This window comes from Callithrix jacchus, chromosome 2 (genome assembly GCF_049354715.1).
Source record: "Callithrix jacchus isolate 240 chromosome 2, calJac240_pri, whole genome shotgun sequence".
NCBI classification, from domain to species: Eukaryota; Metazoa; Chordata; class Mammalia; order Primates; family Cebidae; genus Callithrix; species Callithrix jacchus.
This window is the reverse complement of record NC_133503.1, coordinates 191516796-191539362: the sequence shown is the minus strand read 5'-3', so window position 1 is coordinate 191539362 and position 22567 is coordinate 191516796. Positions and strand designations below refer to the sequence as shown.

Genomic DNA, 22567 nt, shown 5'->3' with positions numbered 1-22567 from the left:
CCTCACTTTGGGAACAAAATAAATAAAGATTAGGTGTTATAATGTGCTTCACACTATAAAAGAAAACGAGTGTCTGTTATTATGAGAGAAAAAATGAATGTCACATTCTTCTGGCTAATCATTGTGGAAGAATTATTTCCTGTGAGCCCAGAACAGATTCTGATAATGAGATGATATTGAAGGAGGAATTTTCTCAAGGCGCTCAGTTTTCCCAAGAAGTAAGAGAAAGCATAGTCCTGCATCCGTACTGGCTTTTCAAGGCTAGTCCAAGTATTTGCACATGAGCTTAACAAGCTCCTCATTTCATCTTAAACCTCTGCTATAACAATTAAGTCTCAGTGATGGGTTTATTTTTGTTTTTATTGTTGCTACTGCTGTTATTGTGTTTCACTGCACTCCAAGTCTGTCAGGTCAGATTATTTGTTCCAAGGAGACTGCATTCATCTCAGATGAATATAGGAAAACCAAGGACAAGAATATTATTCAAACTGCCATCAGGGCCCCTTCTCTCCATGAAGCCAAGGCTGCAGGTGGAAGGAGAGTTTCGAATACCAGTGACAGAGGTGGCCCAAAAGACCCTTAGGAACTCCCAGTCGCTCAAGGTCACATGCTATTGCTCAAGAATCCCAGTGCTGCCTGAAGTAATTATATGACAATGCTAAATTTCCTCCACCACCTCTATTGAGATTTAACTCAGGACTCAAAAGCTAAGCAAGTGCATATTTTGAAGGCCTTCATGACCACAATGGCAACTCAGGGGCAGGAATCACAATCAGAATCTGCCTTTCTGAGATCACCCAACCATGCGAATTTATGAAGCTGGATTAAATGTTCCTAATGCAACTCCTAACTTTATGACTCTATGATTCCTGTGCTATAAATTAAAAAGAATGTTCAGAAAAAAGAAGGGAGAGAGAAGGGGAGGAAGTGGGGAAGAAAAAGATGCGTGATAGGGCTCAGAAGGGCAAGCACCATACAACACACAGAAAAGGTACAGAAAAGGGGAAGGACAGACCCCAAAGACATTGCTGACTGTATTAAAGTAAATAAATCTTCAGGTCAGCAAAAAAGGTGCCATCAAGTTAACTAAACTCTTCGTTATTATTGAACCCAGGAGCAAATCAATACAACCTTAAGAGTTCGTGCAGTTTCACCATAACAGTCCCATTAAAATCTTCCACGTTTCTTTGCTGAAGCCTCACATTTTCCCTGGAGGAAATGCTCACTCAAAAGAAGGAAGTTTACAAATGCATGGCCATTTTTCATTGAGTGTTAAGTTATCCCATAAAACAGAAGGAAAGAAGGCAGACATGGAGTTACATTTCATTAGCATTGTTAGGTCAGTAGCCTTCAGAAGTTACAGAGTGAAACTCAGGTGTCACAAACTTCTGTCTTCTCACATCAGACCCCGTCAGGACATACTGTAGAGCTCTCTTAGATCACAAATGAGAACTGACAATGTTGTCTTTTATGAGTACAGTTTTCATTTTATATTCTAAACCCATAATAATAAATCAAATGAAAGAAAAACCTAGACGTGTACTAGAAAATTAAAAGTCAACAGGTGAGTAGAATTCATAATAGAAGACACTTCTCAGAAAAATAAAGCAATTTAGGACCAGAACGATGATGGTGAAGATGAGACTGATTCCTCCTAGTTTCATCATCAGTCTGTATAAAGGCAATCGATGACATATACAACTTATGAGGCATTTGTGAAACATACAGGTAGATGATTGGTTAATAATTTCCTTTAGGAAAAAAAGAAGACACTTGGAGACTAATGGGAAAAAAACCACAGGGAATAAAAGGAGAGAAACAGTTCTATTACAACTGTTATTATCTTGTTTTTGCCAATGAAATATGACATTAAAGCAAGACAGAAGGGAAAGGAGCCACACTTCACTCACCTGCTTCTCTGTGAGAATGACCCTCCCCAGTAACTGATCTTCTAGACCCTTCATGGTGACAGTGAAGTCAATAATGGACGTACGAGCACTTATCTCAGGGGTGTAGGCTGGGTTAGGCAGTTTGGTGGTAATGTAGAGTCTAAAGCCATCCAACACATCTACTTCCTTGTCACCAAGTTTCACCTTTTTTATAAAAAAAAATTTTAAGTAATAAAATAGAGATATACCTTACTGTATCTTTTTTGTATCAGATCAAGTATTGTTTTAAACAATTAGGTAATTTGAGATCATTCGTATACTAAAAAAGAAATGGTCAGGAGGCATCTGCGCAGCTTCAGACAAGCAGGATGAAAGGAAGGAAATGAAGGATGGAAGGAAGAAACATATATATATATACACATATATATAATTGACTGAATATAGAATTTAACACCAAAATTGTTGTGGACACATTGCAGGAGAGAGATGGATCGTTTACCCAGTGTTCAGTTCAGAGGCTGAGACTGATGATGCCGCACATGTACCAAAAGAGTATAAAAAGGCTTGTTACTCGCATAGAGAGATTTTGGGAGAGGTCAGAGCAGGTTCCCAAGCAGGTCCCAAAAACCAGCTTGAGAGAGCAGGGAGGCACAGCTGCTCTAGGGCTTTACGGTATTTTGTGGGTAGAGCCGGGGTGAGGGATCCCATACATAGATGAGGACAGGCGATTGCATTGTTTGAATTATCAACCTGTGCCAAAGGAGGGGGCACCCAGGGTTTATCAGCTTGCCCAGATGTGGGTGGGGCAGGAGAAGAGAGGGGCATGGAGAAGCTTCAAAGCTGTAAGCATCAAGATGCAATCAGACCCCTTTCACATTACAAAAGTGAAATCAATATTTCTAAAAGGATATTTTAATCCAAAGTCAAGAAGAATAGAAGAGAAAAACAAACCCTTCCCACTGACTCAGATGTAAGCTGTTGCCAGTTGAGAGAATCCTATCTGTGTCACATTGCCTTGGCCTCACGCAAGTATTCTGCACGTCACCATCCACAGGTTTAACCTACCTTAAAGGTAGACCCAGTTTTAATGAAGTTTCTTTCCAAAATATTATCGAGTGCTGGATCTAGTTCCTCTCCAACATCTTCGATAAGCAAGGGCCTTCCAAGAGAAAGGCTGTCCTCCAGGTGGTTTCTAAAGTACTTGTGATTTAAAGATGTAATCTAGGAACAGGATCAAAGGTTGCTACGGACAGACATTAACATGACACAACATACAGGGATAACTGTTTTCAAATGAAGCTAAAGCATCCTACTGCCTGAGGCAAATAAAATTGAGCATCCAAAATGTTCCAAAACACAAAACTTTTTGAGAATCCACATGAGCCACGGTGGGAAATTCCACACCTGACCCCTATGCTTTCTGATGGCTGAATGTACACAAACTTTGTTCCATGCATAAAATTATTTTAAAATGTCATAAAAAATTACCTTCACGTATATGAATAAGGTGTATATGAAACATAAATGAATTTCATGTTCTGACGTGGGGCCCATCCTCAAGTTATCTCATTTTGTATATGCAAATCTTCCAAAATCTAAAAAAAATCTAAAATCTGACACACTTCTAATCCCAAGTATTTAGTCTGATAAAGGGTTTTCAACTTGCACAGAAGTTTTCCGAGACCCTCGACTTTGAAATGCATACTTGGCGAAAATGTAAAGAAGCTTAAACTGTTTCCATTGTTTTTTAGCAAAACCATCATTTTGTTTTATTGGGAAGTATGTTACCACCTCGTGTGGAAATGTTTTTTCTTCACCACTACCGCTTTTGTGACAAATAACAATGTAATAATTAGAAGTATTCACCCAGAGTGCTGACAATTTGTGTGATACAGCTCTGCCGTTCTCTATTTATCAAAGAGAGCCCTGGACCTTGACAGAATAGTCTGAAACCATTGAAAGATGGCATTGGTAGAGATCAACATGAATGAAAATAATGAAAGTGTTACAAAAGATCTTTATATTAGATTTAAGCTTGCATTTGCTACTGCTCTACCTAGGATTACAAAAACATCTCAGCCAGGCATGGTGACTCATGCCTATAATCCCAGCACTTTGGGAGGCCAAGGTGGGTGGATCTCAGGGTCAGGAGATTGAGACCATCCTGGCGAACACAGTGAAATCCCGTCTCTACTAAAAATACAAAAAATTAGCCGGATATGATGGCATGCCTGTAGTCTCAGCTACTCAGGAGTCTGAGGCAGACCGTTGCAGTGAGCTGAGATCATGCCACTGTACTCCAGCCTGGGTGATAGAGTGAGACTCCATCTCAAAAAAAAAAAAAAATCTAATGTTTTTAAATATTTCTCTACTCTTGGATTCTTGTTGGTTTGAGGCAATAAAACTTAACCAGTAACAGAAACATAGTCAAACACAAATTACCTGGAGTTCATTTCGGCTTTCTTTATTTTTAATCCACATCTTGCCTTGGGTCTGTGGATCAATTAACAAAGGGTAGCGAGATGCCTTCGTAACAATAATTCCATTTTGAATGGACAGGTCATCATTCGGCAGACCTTGGAGGTTCCATTCACTAACAGTAGAAGCATCAATCAACATCTCATTGAGATTTAGGTTCTTTCCAAATGGAATTTTCCGGGCTTTCATTTCCTTCTGCCAGTTATTTAACAGAATATCACGAAACTCTTGGTTAAATGGACCAGAATAAGACAGAAAAGCTGTAGCCAATAGAACATCCCCTAAAACAGAAAACAAACACGACTGAAATACTTCAGATTCATCCTTGTAATAGTACAGCATATTAAAAATGAAAAAAATTAAAAAGGCAATAATTCTTTCAAACTAAATTCCACAAATCCAACTCGAAGCACATGTGGTTGTGCTGCTGAATAAGCAGCAGTCTGGTTTATTGGTCAATAAGGTCCAAGTGACCTACCAAGTGATGCCTGCTAGCAGTCAAACACTGCATTATTTTTACTCTTAATAGAAGTGAGAAAATGACCTCTAAGTTCAAGAGAATCAAAACCTCATAAGACAGAGCCTTCATTAAATGTGACCTTGATCAATATGCCCATGCACTCACAGAATTCTAAAGTGACCTGATAATAAAAAGCATAAATGTAGTTAACACATCTAATAAGGACAGCATAGATGTCAAACCAATATCCCTTTCTCTGAAGTGGCTGGAGAAACACACACACACACACACACACACACAGGAATTTGAAATAATCAAGTGCTGTTTTTTATTTTTATTAAAGTATAAGCTTTCTAATTCCCTATCACTGTCAACACACAATCTCATCAATAAAGACATTTACATACCTACAAGTCTTTTAGTTTGTGCGGCAAACTCTTGACTTTGCTGTGTCCATCTTTCTTTTTCACCTGCTAAGCCACTGATGAGCGTGGAAGCTGTCTGCATCTTCTGTCTGCATCGCTGGGCATCTTCAAGCAAGGTCTAACACAGGCCATAATGACAAGAAAACATTTAGATAAATAAATAGAGCCTCTGGCTCAAAAATGTAACTGTAGAACATGACATATTATCTGCCTTCAGAGACATGTGAGCCATGATTCACAGGAAGCACGAGATTCCATTTCCGCATGTCCATCAGCCCACTCCTCTCTCCTTTGCCCTGTCTTCTCTCTTGTCCCCTGCCCATGGACCTTGGCTGGATTCCTCCAGTTGGTGCCATAAGCCAAGTGGTCAGATGTTAATAACAGAGACATGGTAGAAATATGCATTATTTATTATTTCCTCATAAAGAAAAGTAGAAATAGCATATGAGCATACATGCTAACATAATACAGCACCCAAAATATAAAGAAATCCATATCCTTCCTTGAATATTAGGAATCTCTCTCATGTTAAAGTTCTGTATCATTATTGCTTTATCTAACTCTATGCTTCCTTTTACTTTAGGTGAAAGCTTACATTATCTGAAAATCATGGTGCTCTGAGGCTCCTGAACAAATTTTAGCCACATTTGTGTTGGCAGATCCCTTCCTGCTGTTCCTTGTGACAATGAAAGGCCTTTAACCCAGACTTCCACATACTGTAGGCACTCCATGCCTAGTTCCTAAAAACAAAATGGCTCTGGTGGCTCACGCCTGTAATCCCAGGACTTTGGGAGGCCGAGGTGGGCAGATCATTTGAGGTCAAGAGTTTGAAACCAGCCTGAGCTACACAGTGAAACCCCATTTGTACTAAAAAAACGAAATTTAGCTGGGCATGGTGGCGGGCACCTGTTATCCCACTTAGGAGGCTGAGGCAGAAAAAGCGCTTGAACCAAGATATTGAGGTTGCACTGAGCCAAGATGGTGCTATGGAACTCCAGCCTGGGCAACAGAGTATGACTCTGTCTCAAAAAAAACACAAAAAGCAAAAAGCAATTGGCTCCGTTCCTTGGTGTTTAAGCAACAATTGCTTATTCCACTTGTAAAAATCTAAACGTATAAAATAAAATGGGTATGGACAAAGGTTTAGCTACATGACAAGTCACAGGTGGTCAAATATATATATACATACATGCTAAATGTCTAACAATAGAGGATTATTTAAATAAATTATAGTGTATCCATGAATAAAAATATGCTGAAGCCATCAATAAAATCTCATAAAAAGATTTTAGCTGTGTCGAAGAGATTCTGGTCTGTTCTATCTTTGTTCTCGTTGGTTTCAAAAAAACTTGTTTATTTCTGCCTTAATTTTGGTATTTATGCAGTAGCCTTTCAGGAGCAGGTTACTCAGTTTCCACATAGTTGTTGAATTTCGAGTGAATTTCTTAATCCTGAGATCTAATTTGACTGTACTGTGGTCTGAGAGACTGTTATGATTTCCATTCTTTTACATTTGCTGAGTGTTTTACTTCCAATTATGTGGTCAATTTTAGAATAAGTGCAATGTGGTGCTGAGAGGAATATATATTCTGTTGATTTGGGGTGGAGAGTTCTGTACATGTCTCTTAGGTCAGCTTGGTCCTGGGCTGAGTTCAAGTCCTGAATATTCTTGTTAATTTTCTGTCTCATTGATCTGTCTAATACTAGCAGTGGGATGTTAAAGTCTCCCATTATTTTTGTGTGGGAGTCGAAGTCTCTTCATAGGACTTAGGCTCTAAGACTCTAAGAACTTGCTTTATGAATCTGGGTGTTCCTGTATTCGGTGCATATATATTTAGGATAGTTAGCTCTTCTTGTTGCATTGATCCCTTTACCATGATGCAATGACCTTCTTTGTCTTTTTTGATCTTTGTTAGTTTAAAGTCTGTTTGATCAGAGACTAGGATTGCAACCCCTGCTACTGTTTGCTTTCCATTTGCTTAGTCAACATTCCTCCATCCCCTTATTTTGAGCCTGTGTGTATCTTTGCACATGAAATGGGTCTCCTGAATACAGCACACTGATGGGTCTTGACTCTTTATCCAATTTGCCCATCTGTGTCTTTTAATTGGGGCATTTAGCCCATTTACATTTCAGGCTAATACTGTTATGTGTGAATTTAATCCTGTCATAATGATGCTAGCTGGTTGTTTCACATGTTAGCTGACGCAATTCCTTCATAGTGTCAATGGTCTTTACAATTTGGTATTCTTTTGCAGTGGCTGATACTGGCTGTTTCTTTCCATGTTTAGTGCTTCCTTCAGGAACTCTTGTAGGGCAGGCATGGTGGTAGCAAAATCTCTCAGCATTTGCTTTTCTGTAAAGGATTTTATTTTTCCTTCACTTATGAAGCTTAATTTGGCTGGATATGAAATTCTGGGTTGAAAATTCTTTACTTTAAGAATATTGAATATTGGCCCCCACTCTCTTATGACTTCTAGGTTTCTGCCAAGAGATCCACTGTTAGTGAGATGGGCTTCCCTTTGTGGGTAACCCAATCTTTCTCTCTGGCTGCCCTTAACATTTTTTCCTTCATTTCAACCATGGTGAATCTGATGATTATGTGTCTCAGGGTTGCTTTTCTCAAGGAATATCTTTATGATGCTCTCTGTATTTCCTGAATTTGAATGTTGGCCTGTCTTGCTAGGCTGGGGAAGTTCTCCTGAATAATATCCTGAAGAGTGTTTTCCAACTTAGTTCCATTTTCCCCATCACTTTCAGGTAAAGCAGTGTTTAGATAGGGAAATTTATAGCACTAAATGCCCACAGGAGAAAGCAGAAAAGATCTAAAACAGACATCCTAACACCAAAATTAAAAGAACTAGAGACACAAGAGCAAACAAATCAAAGCTAGCAGAAGACAAGAAATAACTAAGATCACAGCAGAACTGAAAGAGGCAGAGACATCAAAAATCCTTCAAATAAATCAATGCATCCAGGAGCCGGTTTTTGAAAAGATTAACAAAATAGACTGCTAGCCAGACTAATACAGAAGAAAAGGGAGAAGAATCAAATAGACGTAATAAAAATGAAAAAGGAGATATCACCACTGATCCCACAGGAACACAAACTACCATCAGAGAATACTATAAATATCTCTAGGGAAATAAACTCGAAAATCTACAAAAAATAGATAAATTCCTGAACACATACAGCCTCCCACGACTAAGCCAGGAAGAAGCTGAATCCCTGAATATACTAATAACAAGTTCTGAAATTGAGGCAGTAATTAATAGCCTACCAACCAAAAGAAAGCCCAGGATAAGACAGATTCACAGCCAAATTCTACCAGAGGTACAAAAAGAACCTGGTACCATTCCTTCTGAAATTATTCCAAACAACAGAAAAATAGGACTCCTCTGTAACTCATTTTATGAGGCCAGCATCATCCTGATACCAAAACCTGGCAGAGACACACACACACAAAAAAGTTCATGACAATATCCCTGATGAACATCAGTACAAAAATCCTCAATAAAATACAGGCAAACTGAATCCAGCAGCCCATTAAACAACTAATCCACCATGATCAAGTCAGCTTAATCCCTGGGATGCAAGGCTGGTTCAACATCTGCAAATCTATAAACATAATCCATCACATAAACAGAACCAATAACAAAAACCACATGATTATCTCAATAGATGCAGAAAATACCTTTGATAAAATTTAAAACCCCTTCATGCTAAAAACTCTCAATAAACTAGGTATTGGTGGAATGTATCTCAAAATAATAAGAGCTATTTATGACAAACCAGCACAAGACAAGGATGCACTCTCTCACCACTCCTATTCAACATAGTGTTGGTAGTTCTGGCCAGGGCAATCAGGCAACAAAAACAAATAACAGGCATTCAAATAGGAAGAAAGGAAGTCAATTTGTCCCTGGTTGCAGATTACATGATTGTATATTTAGAAAACCACATTGTCTCAGCCCAAAATCTCCTTAAGCTGATAAACAACTTCAGCTAGGTTTCTGGATACAAAATCAACGTGCAAAACTCACAGTCATTCCTACACATCAGTAATAGACAAACAGAGAGCCAAATCATGAGTGAACTCCCATTCACAATTACTACAAAGAGAATAAAATACCTAGGAATACAACTTATAAGGGATGCGAAGAACCAACCTCTTCAAGGAGAACTACAAACCACTGCTCAAGGAAATATGAGGACACAAATGAAAAAGCATCTCATGCTCATGGATAGGAAGAATCAATATCATGAAAATGGCCATACTGCCTAAAGTAATTTATAGATTCAATGCTATCCCCATCAAACTACCATTGACTTTATTCACAAAATTAGAAAACACTACTTTAAATTTCATATGGAACCAAAAAAGAGCCTGTATAGCCAAGACAATACTAACCAAAAAGAACAAAACTGGAGCATCACACTACCTGACTTCAAACTATACTACAAAGCTACAGTAATCAAAACAGCATGGTATTGGTACCAAAATAGAGACATAAACCAATGGAACAGAACAGAGGCCTCAGAAATAACTCCATACATCTACAACCATCTGATCTTTGACAAACCTGACAAAACAAGTAATGGGGCAAGAATTCTCTATTTAATAAATGGTGTTGAGAAAACTGGCTAGCCATGTGCAGAAAACTGAAACTGGACCCTTCTTTACACCTTATACAAATACTAACTCAAGATAGATTAAAGACTTAAACATAAGACCCAAAACCATAAAAACCCTAGAATTAAATTTACGCAATATCATTCAGGACATAGGCATGGGCAAAGACTTCCTTACTAAAACACCAAAAGTAATGGCAACAAAAGCCAAAATTGACAAATTGGATCTAATTAAACTAAAGAGCTTCTGCACAGCAAAAGAAACTATCATCAAAGTAAATAGGCAACCTACAGAATGCGAGAAAATTTTTGCAATCTATCCTTCTGACAAAGGGCTAAATCCAGAATCTACAAAGAACTTAAAGAAATTTACAAGAAAAAAGCAACCACATCAAAAAGTGGGTGAGGGATATTAACAGACATTTCTCAAAAGAAGACATTTATGCAGCCAATAAACATGAAAAAAAGCTCATTATCACTACTGGTCATTAGAGAAATGCAAAACAAAACTACAATGAGATACCATCTCACACCAGTTAGAATGGTGATCATTAAAAGGTCAGGAAACAACAGATGCTGGAGAGGATGTGGAGAAATAGGAATGCTTTTACACTGCTGGTGGGTGGGAGTGTAAATTAGTTCAACCAGTGGAAGACAGTGTGGCAATTCTTCAAGGATCTAGAACCAGAAATACCATTTGACCCAGCAATCCCATTACTGGGTACATACCCAAAGGATTATAAATCATTCTACAATAAAGACACATGCAAATATATGTTTACTGTAGCACCGTTCACAATAGCAAAGATTTGGACCAACCCAAAGGCCCATCAATGATGATAAAGAAAATGTGGCACATATACACCATGAAATACTGTAAGCCATAAAAAAGGATGAGTTCATGTCCTTTGCAGGGACATGGATGCAGCTGAAAACCATCATTCTCAGCAAACTAACACAGAAACCAACACTGCATGTTCTCACTCATAAGTAGAAGTTGAATAATGAGAACACATGGACACAGGGAGGGAAACATAACATATTGGGGCCTGTCAGAGGGGCTAGGAGAGGGAGAGCATTAGGGAAAACACCTAATGTAGACGGTGGGGTGATGGGTGCAGCAAACCACCATGGCACGTGTATATCTATGTAACAATCCTGAACTTTCTGAACATGTATCCCAGAACTTAAAGAATAATTTAAAAAAAATATATATATATATATGACCAAGAAAGATGATCACAATATATTAAGTTAAAATTCAATTTATAAAATGGTATTAACAAATTATCAGTTGAGTCTGAAGTGCATGTGAAAGGCATATATTATGATATGAATAATCATAAACAAAATGTGATTATTGTTCATCTCCAGGGTTACCTACACTTTCCTTTTTTTTTTTTAATCTTTTTGGGAGACAGGGTATGTTAGCTAAGAGCATGAGTTTAGGCTGCATGGGTTTCAATTCTAGCATGGCCACTTGCTTTGTGATTCTGTTTTTTTCTTTTTTCTTTCTTTTTGTTTTAAGTGAGTATTTTTTAAATTATTATAATTTAAGTTCTGGGATACATGTATAGAACGTGTAGGTTTGTTACATAGGTATACATGTGCCATGGTGGTCTGCTGCACCCATCAACTGATCATCTACATTAGGTATTTCTCCAGTGCTCTCCCTCTCCTAACCCCCCATCCTCTGACAGGCCCCAGTATGTGATGTTCCCCTCCCTGTGTCCACTTTTTCTCATTCCATACCCACTTATGAGTGAGAACATGTAGTGTTTGATTTTCTGTTCTTGTGTTAGTTTGCTGAAAATGATGGCTTCCAGCTTAATCCATGTCCCTGCAAAGGGCATGAACTCATCCTTTTTTATGGCTGCATAATATCCCAGGGTGTATATGTGTCATATTTTCCTTATCCAATCTAGCAATGATGGGCATTTGGGTTGGTCCAAGTTTGCTATTGTGAACAGTGCTGCAATAAACACATGTGTGCATGGGTCTTTACAGTAGAATGATTTATAATCTTTTGGCTATAAATCCACTAATGGGATTGCTGGGGTTACCTGTATTTTCTATAAAGACATGAATTGCTGTTGTAGTAATAACACAATACAGTGTTTCTCAAAAGCAAGATATTTATTCCACTTTGCCCTAATCTGTTTTCTTCCTCTATAGTTAAGGCAAAAAAAGTAACAGTCCATCAGAGAGGCACATCCCCAACTATAGCCACCCACGTCTGTTTGTCTGTTTCCCTCATGAGGGAGGGTACAAGCTGGGAAGTATGATCCTACATCATTTATTAGAAAAAACTTTTTATTTGTAAGATACTTTTATTATTGTTTTGCTTTCCCTAAATTCCATCAGCCAAATCAGAAAATGGCCAGGCCTCTCCCTTTCCAGCTTTTGTTTTCTGGAAGCCCAGGTGTCTTTGGGGGATTACAGTTTGGAAGAAGAGAAAGGAATAAATGTTGAGAATACAAGAGAAAGAAAACCGTAAGTTCCATGTGTTCCCCCAGCCTATTGAGGGGAGCACACGGGACTTACTGGGTTCCCTGAGTAGTACCCCCATCCGCAGGCCCACTCTTTCTTAAGTCCCAGAGAGGTGACTAGCTCTTCAGCAGTCCTAGGCAAGCTGAACACTAAGCAAAGGCACTGGGTCCTGTGTGGGACATAGCCAGGACACACACTCCTTCAGTGAGCCATGCAGGCCTGGGCCACGGTGAGCCACAGATTGAAAGCCCTTCTCCTGCCTTTTGGAAGGCCCACAAACCCCTGGACTTTCATGGAGTCTTATTGAGGGAGAAAAGCAACAAAAATGACTGAAGATCAAGTTCAGAAGTTAGTTGTAGGCGAGCCCAGAATTTTTTTTAAATAAGGAATTGGACATTTGTCAAAATTCAAGTTTTAAAGCTAGAGCCATAATTTTACAGTTCTTCTATGGTCCCAGGATTATTCACCCAACAAATAGCAGATGCTGACAAACAATAAAACTTGCTGAATTAATTAATGTTAAAATTTACACATAAAGTGTGAAGGTAAAATATTTTCATTGTGTTCAGTAGAGCTTCCTGATAAAGCGAGCATTCAAAATGGTGGAAATTGACACCCCTTCCAAAGTAGACTCTTTCAAACTGCCATAATTTTTTTCATAAATAAGTGAATTTCATGAAGCATAAGTATATAAACCACATAAGTGCTACTTCTTTTGTATAATTTAACTTTCATTTTAAGTTCAGGGTACGTGCACAGGTTTGGTACCCAGGTAAACTTGCGTCATGGGAGTTTGTTGTGCAAATTATTTCATCACCCAGGTATGAAGCCTAATACCCATTAGTTATTTTTCCTGATCCGTCCCTCTTCCCACCCTCCACCCTCCAACAGGCCCCAGTGTGTGTTGTTCCCCTCTATGTGTCCATGTGTTCTCACTTTTTTGCTCCTACTTATAAGTGAGAACATGTGGTATTTGGTTTTCTGTTCCTGTGTTAGTTTGCTAAGGATAATGGCCTCTAGTTCCATTCATGTTCCTAAAAGAACACAATATCCTTCTTTTTTATAACTGCATAAACATAGCCTTCCATGGTGTACACGTACCACATATTTTTAATCCAGTCTACCGCTGACCAACATTTACGTTGATTCCATGTCTTTGCTATTATGAATAGGGCAGCAATGAACATACTCACCCATGTGGCTTTATAACAGAAAGATTTATATTCCTTTGGGTATATATCCATTAATGGGGTTGCTGGGCCAAATGTTATTTCTGTTTCCAAGTCTTTAAGGAATTGCCACACTATCTTCCAGAATGGTTGAATTAACTTACACTCTGACCAACAGTGTATAAGCGTTCTTTTTCTCCACAATCTCACCAGCATCTGTTGTTTTTTGACTTTTTAGTGATAGCCATCCTGACTGGTATGAGATGGTAGCTCACTGTGGTTTTGATTTGCATTTCTCTAGTGATCAGTGATATTGAGCTCTTTTTCATATGATTGTCGGCTGCATGTATGTCTTTTTTTTTTTTGAAAAGTGTTGCAACAAAAGCAAAAACTAACAAATGGAGTCTAATTAAAATAAAGAGCTTCCGCACCACAAAATAAACTATCAACAGAGTGAAGAGACAGCCTATAGAATCGGAGAAAAATTCTGCAAAATATGAATCTGAAGAAGGTCTAATGTCCAGGATCTTTAAGGAACTTAAGCAAATTCACAAGAAAAAAAATTTCATTAAAAAGAGGGCAAAGGACATGAACAGATATTTTTCAAAAGTGCTTCTTTCAAGCTTTTGGAAGCTTTTATTTTGCTTGCAGAAGACATATCTTTAAGAGACTATATCACACATTTTGCATATGGTGAAACTGAAATGTTTATCAAACTCTTTAATTGGGACCCCTATAAAACTAATAAGGCAGCAATTTCAATTTGACCCAGTAAAGGCTGAGAAGGACTAGGGATGAATTTCATTAAATTATCAAGGTAAAACAGAGTGAATCTAGCTATCATTTTCCAAATATAGGATTTATCAGAGGCAGATACAGATTTTATTAAGCCTAGGGAAACCACTTTATTTAAAAAAACAGTATGTATTTAAAGTAAGAGGAAAAAAGGTGCAAAATCCTGGTGACTTAGAAACTCAAGTACCTTTCCTTCATGATCTCTTTAGGCATTTGACTTGAATGGCCTAAAATGAGAACAAAGATAGGCAAGGCACTAGGGTGGCTTGGCTTATGCCTGTAATCCCACCCTTTGTGAGGCTGAGGGGGTCTTATACTGCTTGAGCCCTAGAGTTCGAGACCAGCCTGGGCAACATGGCCAAAACTTGTCTCCACAAAAATTTAGCTAGGCATAGTGGTGCATGCCTGTATTCCTAGCTACTTGGGAGGCTGAGATGGAAGGATCACTTGAGCCCAGAAGTTCAAGGCTGCGGTGAGCCATGATCATGCCACTGCATTCCAGCCTGAAAGACAGAGCAAGACCTTGTCTCAAGAAAATAAAAATCCACCCTGCCTACCTTGCCAGTTATTTCAAAGATTAAATGAGATAAAATGGGAGGATATGATTTGAAAGACATAACAAAAATGCTACTACACAAGATGTCGTCATCATTACCATCTGCACTAATAAAGAAACTTAGAATGGCTATGTTCCCGTACTGACTGCCATCTTGACTGACTATGCTGTCATCTCACCAAAGACCCTTGGTGTCTATTATGTGCTATGTATGTATTATGTATAAATTCAGTGAATCCCCACAAGAACCCAAACTCTCGCAGAAATAAAGTAGAAAACAAATGAGCCTATGATAGCCATGTAGATGTGTGACAGTCCCTGCCATGACAAAGGGCGTGTTACCTGCTTTTCAGTCATGGCCTGTTCATACTCAGCCTGGACCACATCAAGTTCCGCCTGCTTATCATCCAGCTCAGCCTGGGCTTTCTGCAGATCCTGCATGGCTAGGACATGGCGATTCTCCTGCACCACCAAGTTGGCCTGCACAGGACATGCACAGAGTGAAGACATGGGTAGCCAACCTCAAAACGTTCTGCATTTCAGGGTCTGAGAACTCAGCTACCCCAAGTGTTTATACCTTTTCTTTGTTCCAGCTCCATCACATTAAGTCCAGAACAAATCTTAATGTGAACCTGACATAAATATGTATAAGCAGAAAATTACAGTTCATTAGAAAATTTATCAGCAAATATATCTTTAAAGCGTCAGATAGTAAATATTTTGGGCCAAGAGGCAAAACTGAAACTATTGTTTATGTACTTCTTCAAAAACCATTCAAACATATAGAAACCATTTTTATTTCACAAGCCATCCAAATATAGGTGGTGGGCTAGATTTGGCCCATGGATCATAGTCTGCCTAGAGCAGACTGTAATATTAATGTATACAGACAAATTATAAAACATAATATTAAGAGTTATAGAAAAAAAATATTTAAAACTATCTGCCTAGAAGGACTCATCACATTAAAAAGTAATAAAGGATGGAAAATAACTATTTACTGAATATAAATATCTAGGTTTTGTGTATCATGGTGGTCCTGACGTCGTTCCTGTTGTTTTAATATATTTCTTGCCTTCTGGAAAGCACATCTGACACCTTGAGCTGTGACTAATTAAAAATATTTGTTTTAAAGAGGCTATAAAGATAGAATCAAAAGACTTAACCAAAAGCATATTAGCAAAAGATGAGATGTTAAAAAAATAATAATTCATGCTTAAGAAATTCAGAGCCTTTAAAAACTATTTTTGAAACCAAATTTTTCCCTTTTAAATTTACAGAATTCTAATATTGACTTTCATGGGATGATCCATTACTAGAAGGTATATTCTTTCTGAAGTATTTAAGAAAAGATTATTTTTAAAACATTTTTGAGATAAATTCTTTTCCTATCTCAAAACTTCAGGCTTCCAAATTTTGGCAGAATAAAACTTTAAGGAAAAACTCAAGAGTTTCATAATTGACTAGATGCAGCGATGGGCAAAAGCTTGGCTTAAAGGTTACAATTTAAGAAGAACCTGACTGGTGGAACCTCTTTTCCTCAGCTCTGCTGTAAGCTGTAACTGTGGCCATGGCTCAAACATGGAAGGAACTAGTAGGCTCACCATGTCAAGCGACTTACAACTTAAATTCACCTGCTAATGACAAACTATTGCAAACCCAAAGATTCTGAACAGTTTATAGTACTTTACTCACCTATAAATAAGCAACGTTTTTATTAAATGAAGCTGTCAACCATTGCTAACCAAAATCCTTCAAACCCTATTAATTTCTCAACTTAGAAGCTGTAGAACTCTGTGCAGGTTGCTTAAACCCTGTGAGCTTCAGTTTCTTCATTAAAATATTGAAAAACTAACTCCTTGGATTTTTTGTGAGGATTAAATAAGATAACATATGTAAAATCTCAAGTCTAGCCCTGACACATAACATGAGTTCAATAAACAATAGATGTTGTTACTGTTATTATCCATGTTCAATATTTAAGTTCTGCTTTTTTATAACATTCTATTTATATGTACTGATAATGATTTTCATAAAGTTTTCAAGGAGAAATCTCATTATAGGGAACTTGAATAGAATCTAAATTGCTATTGTTATAATTCATATTTGTTTGAATTTATTCACTACTAGAAGTCACTTAGCCCATTTATAAGAACTGCAAGATGAAAGATAACCGTTCCTCAGTGTGGCCCTTACTAATTAGTGCTTAAGAGATTCCACCTGGAAGTTTAGGGAACGCCCTTGACCTCTCCTCATTTAAGAAGCAGGGGTTTGCAGGTGAAACCTTTCCAGGACGAAGGGAAGTTAAAGGCCTAGGTCTGTATTTCTTAATATAGTCAACAGAACCACCTGGTGATAATTTATACTCACTTCTTCTACTCCTATCTACAGAGTGAACCTGGGTCTATGTAACAGCATGTATTTTTCTGACTAACATAAAAGGAACCTGACAAGCTGAGTGGTCCAAGATGCTACATACTTATAAGAAGATAGAAGGACCTTATAAAGAAAAGCACAGGTTCTAGGAGCAAGTAAAAAGGTTCTCATTTCTGGTAATGTTCCCTTCACTTCCTACTGTAGGACCCAGATTATCTTGAGACGAGCTAAAAGCTGAAATGTGGACGGCACTGAACGTAGAGGAAGAGATCTCATTGTTCTTATGTAAGCCTTGTTCAGAATGTCCATGTCTAACGATTTCAGCTATGTACTTAAAATAACTACACTAACAGAAAAACTATGTATCATGAACTTAACTGTAGTTCTCTTTAAGACACTATGCATAGTTACCCACTGTAAAAGTGTGCAAAGAATCTGTACTTTTCACTTTATATAATGGCTCTAATTCAGCCAATATCGGATTGCCTTTTTTTTCAATATTTTATTTTTTATTAACAAATAATTTTACATATTCATGAGATACATATTTTGATTGTCCATTTTTGAGCTGTGCTGAAGTCTTCAATAGTCACAATATCCATGGCTTCACACAGCATGACATCAATTATTTGCTTGGAAATTCTCTGACTCAAATGACTCTTTGTCCCTTTAGGCTGTCCTAGGACCTCGAGAGCCTCAATTGCTGAATAAATGGTCCTGGTATCATAACAATTAGAAACAAAATAGGACTTGCAACTCTATACCACTCTTGATTACTTGTTTCATGATTGTTAAGTTTCTTGCATAGTTGAAAGTATAAGCAGAATGTAGTTGATGATTAAGAGAGATGAGACTCACACAAAAGCAAAATAATCAATCTAGCCATAAGATACGATTTTGAGACATCAGTATTCCATTTTCAAAAAACACACTCTCCACTACCTCTCCATTTTCTGAAGACTGACCCTTTTAATGGTAGGAGAATATGCAAAAATAAAGCTTAAGGATTCAACTATGCAAAGGAAACATAAAGCATGTCTATAAAGTTACATTAAATAACAAATAGATGATATTCAGTCTCCTTCCTAAGAGATGAAACAGAAATGGAAAAGGGAGGAATATATCATCCAATAAGCCAAGCCAAGACCAGCTTTCAGCATTTTCTGTCTTGACCCTACCTCACTCACAGGATTCGCTGGATAAAGTTCTTAAATATCATCAGAGGATTCTATGCTACAGTTTGCTATAATTGGTGGCATTTTGGATTTTTTTTCAAGTTTACATTGCAGACAAAAAATATCCAACAGCCCACAATGGACTTGTAGGGGGCATCCTTGTAGCGAGTCCATCCATGCTTACAGGCTCATATAGTTCTGAAGATGGGAAGGGAAGGAAAGAGGAGAGAAGGGAAGGGGAAGGAAGGGGAAGGGAAGAGAGGGGAAGGGGAGGGGGAGGGGAGGGGAAGAGGAGAGGATGGGGGAAGGGAAAAGAAACATCCCTTCTTGGCCTTTCTTATGCTCGCTCTCCCGTGGACCTGAGTGCCCTAACACCGGAAGCCAAAGGCACATGTGCTCTCGTGAAAAGGTAAGACCAGGTGACCTGGAGACTCTTCCCAGGCACCTTCACCCAGGTCTGCCTAGGAGGCTTACCTTCAGAGGCAGCACCTCTTTGTTTATGGAAAAGAAGGAAGCCATGGCTTTTGTCCAGGAACAAAGACCAGCTACATTTCCACAGACGTGTTTAGCAGTTTCAATGTTATAGTCAGCCATTTCAAAGTAAGGACTCAAAAACTCTATCACCTCTTCATTAATCGTGTCTTTTGGGAATTGCTATGGAAGAAAAGAGTAAAATAAAGTCAAAACACTTTTTTCCATGAAGTCATACTTCCATCATGCTCTCAATGTCACTGACACTACTGAACAATCACAAATGAATGAAGGGCATTATATATTGTCACAATTTTAAGATATTAGGCAAAATTCCTAAAGGTAAAAGTACAGTAAGAAATGATAGCAAACCAGTCTGTTAGAGTACACTTTGTCTTCTGTAGGAAAGATAACAACCCTAACTAAATATCATGAGATCCAGGGAAAGAGTAAATTATTTATGTCATGAACACTAATATGACTATTAGAATTTCCAAAGCAATAATCCTAAATAGCTGAATTATAAACCCATAAAATCCACAATAAAAAACAAACACAGACAGGTTTATTCAGTCTGAAGACATATATATTTAGCATTTATCAGCAACTAAATGCTTACTACATTCAGACAGAGGTTTTATTAAACTTACCTGAAATGTGAAGATAATAACTTGGACATTAGGTTTTAAGGGTGATGAATTAATTTTTAATCACAGAACTATCAAGAATATGAGAGAATTATTATCTTCTGGTGGGATAAAATTTTTAAATAGTAGAAGAAATGAATTAAGAATATCTTTCTATATCAGAAAAGGAAGACTGGCCAAACAATGAAATTGGATATTTTAAAAGTGGTGTTTGATCATTTAAAAGAGGATGACTGAATGTTTTCCAAGTGGAAAGAAATTTAGTACCTAAATAATTTAGTGACACAAACCTTTAGAGAACACATAATGTATAGCAGAACATACTCTCATTGAGACTTCGTTTAACGTAACTCATTATTAAGAGACTGGAAAAACTGTAAGCCAGAAAAAAAAGCCAGATGAACATCTGAGAGCAATAGAAGGTCAGTGGTGACAATGACAAATAGCAAGGGAGAGTACAAGAGCAGGGGCTCTGCCACCAGGTAAAGGTCAGGAACCTGGAATCACTTGTCAGGATTCCATTCAAAGTCCAGGTCCACCGGCAAAGTCTCATATTATAATTACCTGGGACAAGTGTGTTTGGCACACTAGTTTCATAAACTACTTATTGTTATAGCTGTTGTATGCGTCTCACCACAGGATCCAGCCATAGCAGTCACTTGAGCGATGCTGAATTGAAAACTGAAAGATAGATAGTGCTGAATTGACAGTTTGGGAAATAGCTGTGGACTGGGTATTCCCAATTAGTTGTTTTAAGAGTTCAGCACGAAAGATAAGACAATAAAGCTTCCAGAAGAAAACTGGAAATCTGCCTTAGACGTGGGCAAAGATCTCCTAAACAGAACGTAGAAAGCACTACTAAGGAAAATATTAATAAACTGGATTACATTAAACCTAAGAACTTCTATTTAACAAAAGACACCATTAATCAAGGAAACAACTAATGCCAGAAAGCAGCAGAAGATATCTGCAAACATATAAATGACAAATTAGTCATATTTTATCTCTAAGGAAACTCTACAAAGTAATAAAAAAAATTGAAACAGACAAGCGACCCCAACAGGCACTTAACAAAAGAATTCCCCAGAGGCTCGTAAGCCTGTGAAAAGGTTGGGAAATGCACATTAAACCAACAATAAAAAGACACCACTACAAACTCTATCAGAGTAGCTAAAAGTAGAAAATGGTGAAGATATTGAGCAACTTATACACTACTGGTGGATATATATATATATATATATATATATATACACACACATATATATGTATGTACATTTTTATATATTGATACACCATTTTCAAAAACTCTTCAGCACTACCTACCAACACTGATTAAATGTGTATAAGTTCCAGAAATTCCACTCCTGCAGATAAAGCCAACAGAAATGCATACTACAGCCACCAAATGACCAATATTCACAGCAGCTTTATTTATAATAGCCAAAATTAATACCAACCCCAAAATTCATCAAGGGTACAGGGACAAACAAAATGGACCATACAGTAGTGTTTCACACTGGTGCTGGTTCAAACAGGCTTATAAGAAATTATTGTTAAATTTCCAGGAATTCTGCAAGCTTGTTAGACTCAGCCATTATTAAAAATTAAGATATATCAACTTAGAATTAAATAAATGATATGTCAAACAAAAAATATAGTCAAAGCTTCTAACTTTCTAATTCTTAGACTACACTTTACTATCATTTGTGTTTCTAAGGTCATAAACAACTATTGTATCTATATGGTGGAAATACTGCACAATGGCATGCTACCATGCAGCTCTTCCCAACTCTAGATCCAGCAACATCATTTGAGTAGCTTACAATCACCATCATGGGAGTACTTACACCATGGCAAAACTTCGAATCAGAGCTTTTTTTTTTTCTTTTTTTTTCCTTTCTCCCTGAAGAATCAGTTGTTAAACATTTGTCACACACACTATTGCACATTTATATACTAGGAAACTATATATCAATGAAAAAAGAAAGACTGTCATTTGCAAGAATAAGAATGAATTTCGCAGACATGTTGAATGAAAGAAGCCAAAACAAAAGGGTTTATACAATATTATTTCATATATGCAAATTTCAAAACAGGCAAAGCGAATTATCTGGATAAAGGTAAGAATACAATTATCTTAAGGAAGATTATTGACTGGATTGGGGCACAAGAGAGATTTCTGGGGTCTGAAAATACATATTTTTCTTTCAGTGTTCACAAATGGGTACATATATATATGTAAACATTCATCAGGCTATACATTTAAAATTTGTGCATTTATTTCATGTTTTTATCTCATAAAATAAAAAAGATGTAAATTAATTACCACTGAGAATTGCAAAATACAAATACTTGTATACATTTGTATTCGTATGACTATAATATATATACATACGTGCTGTTTTCTTAAAATGATTTTTTTAACTTTTATTGAAATATACATAACACTGATGATGCTTTAATACAACTAAAATCAGTCAGGAAAAACTAATGCTTACAATGTCTTATATTTGAAAGAGAAGGTTCTACTCTGAAAAAAACAAGTATATAGAATGAATTCTTTTTGGAAACTTATTCTACCGAAAGACTCATCCACCAGTGAAGAATGCATTCCCTCTTAGCCCATCACCACTGAACTACCAACCTGTAAGTTCTGTAAAAAGTTCCCTGCCGTCATCAGTTTTAAGGATTCCTGCCAAGAGGGCATGGTACAGCTTTTTTCCAGGTCAATTTTCACGGCATTGACTTTCCTTTGAAACAGGAGCAGTACACAATCCATGATCCGCATGATGAGGTGAGGGGGGCGGCCCAAGGTGCGGACGGTGGCGATGTCCGAAGGCTTGATGGTCTGGGGGATGAAAGGAAGGATCGCCCAACCTCAGACAGGAAAGCAAAGACAAGCAAACCTTGCATGTCCAAATGCTACTATTTCAAGAGAGGACAGAAAACCGTTTTAAGTTAGATGCCAAGCCATGGGGTCTAGATGCATACTTAATCCCAAAGA

General features: G+C 37.5%; 1 protein-coding gene across 11 annotated transcripts in view; it reads right to left on the bottom strand.

Moving 5' to 3' along the window:
- Positions 1-22567, bottom strand: part of DNAH5 (dynein axonemal heavy chain 5) — a 385840-nt gene that overhangs the window by 66395 nt on the left and 296878 nt on the right. For all 11 annotated transcript variants that reach the window (XM_078365928.1, XM_078365933.1, XM_078365935.1 and 8 more), the window contains 7 exons: positions 22208-22411; positions 18920-19099; positions 15237-15374; positions 5235-5370; positions 4332-4648; positions 2955-3110; positions 1911-2093 (listed from right to left, as the gene is read on the bottom strand). In XM_078365928.1, the coding sequence (XP_078222054.1) occupies positions 1911-2093; positions 2955-3110; positions 4332-4648; positions 5235-5370; positions 15237-15374; positions 18920-19099; positions 22208-22411 (1314 nt within the window). The remainder of the gene's footprint in view (positions 1-1910; positions 2094-2954; positions 3111-4331; positions 4649-5234; positions 5371-15236; positions 15375-18919; positions 19100-22207; positions 22412-22567) is intronic.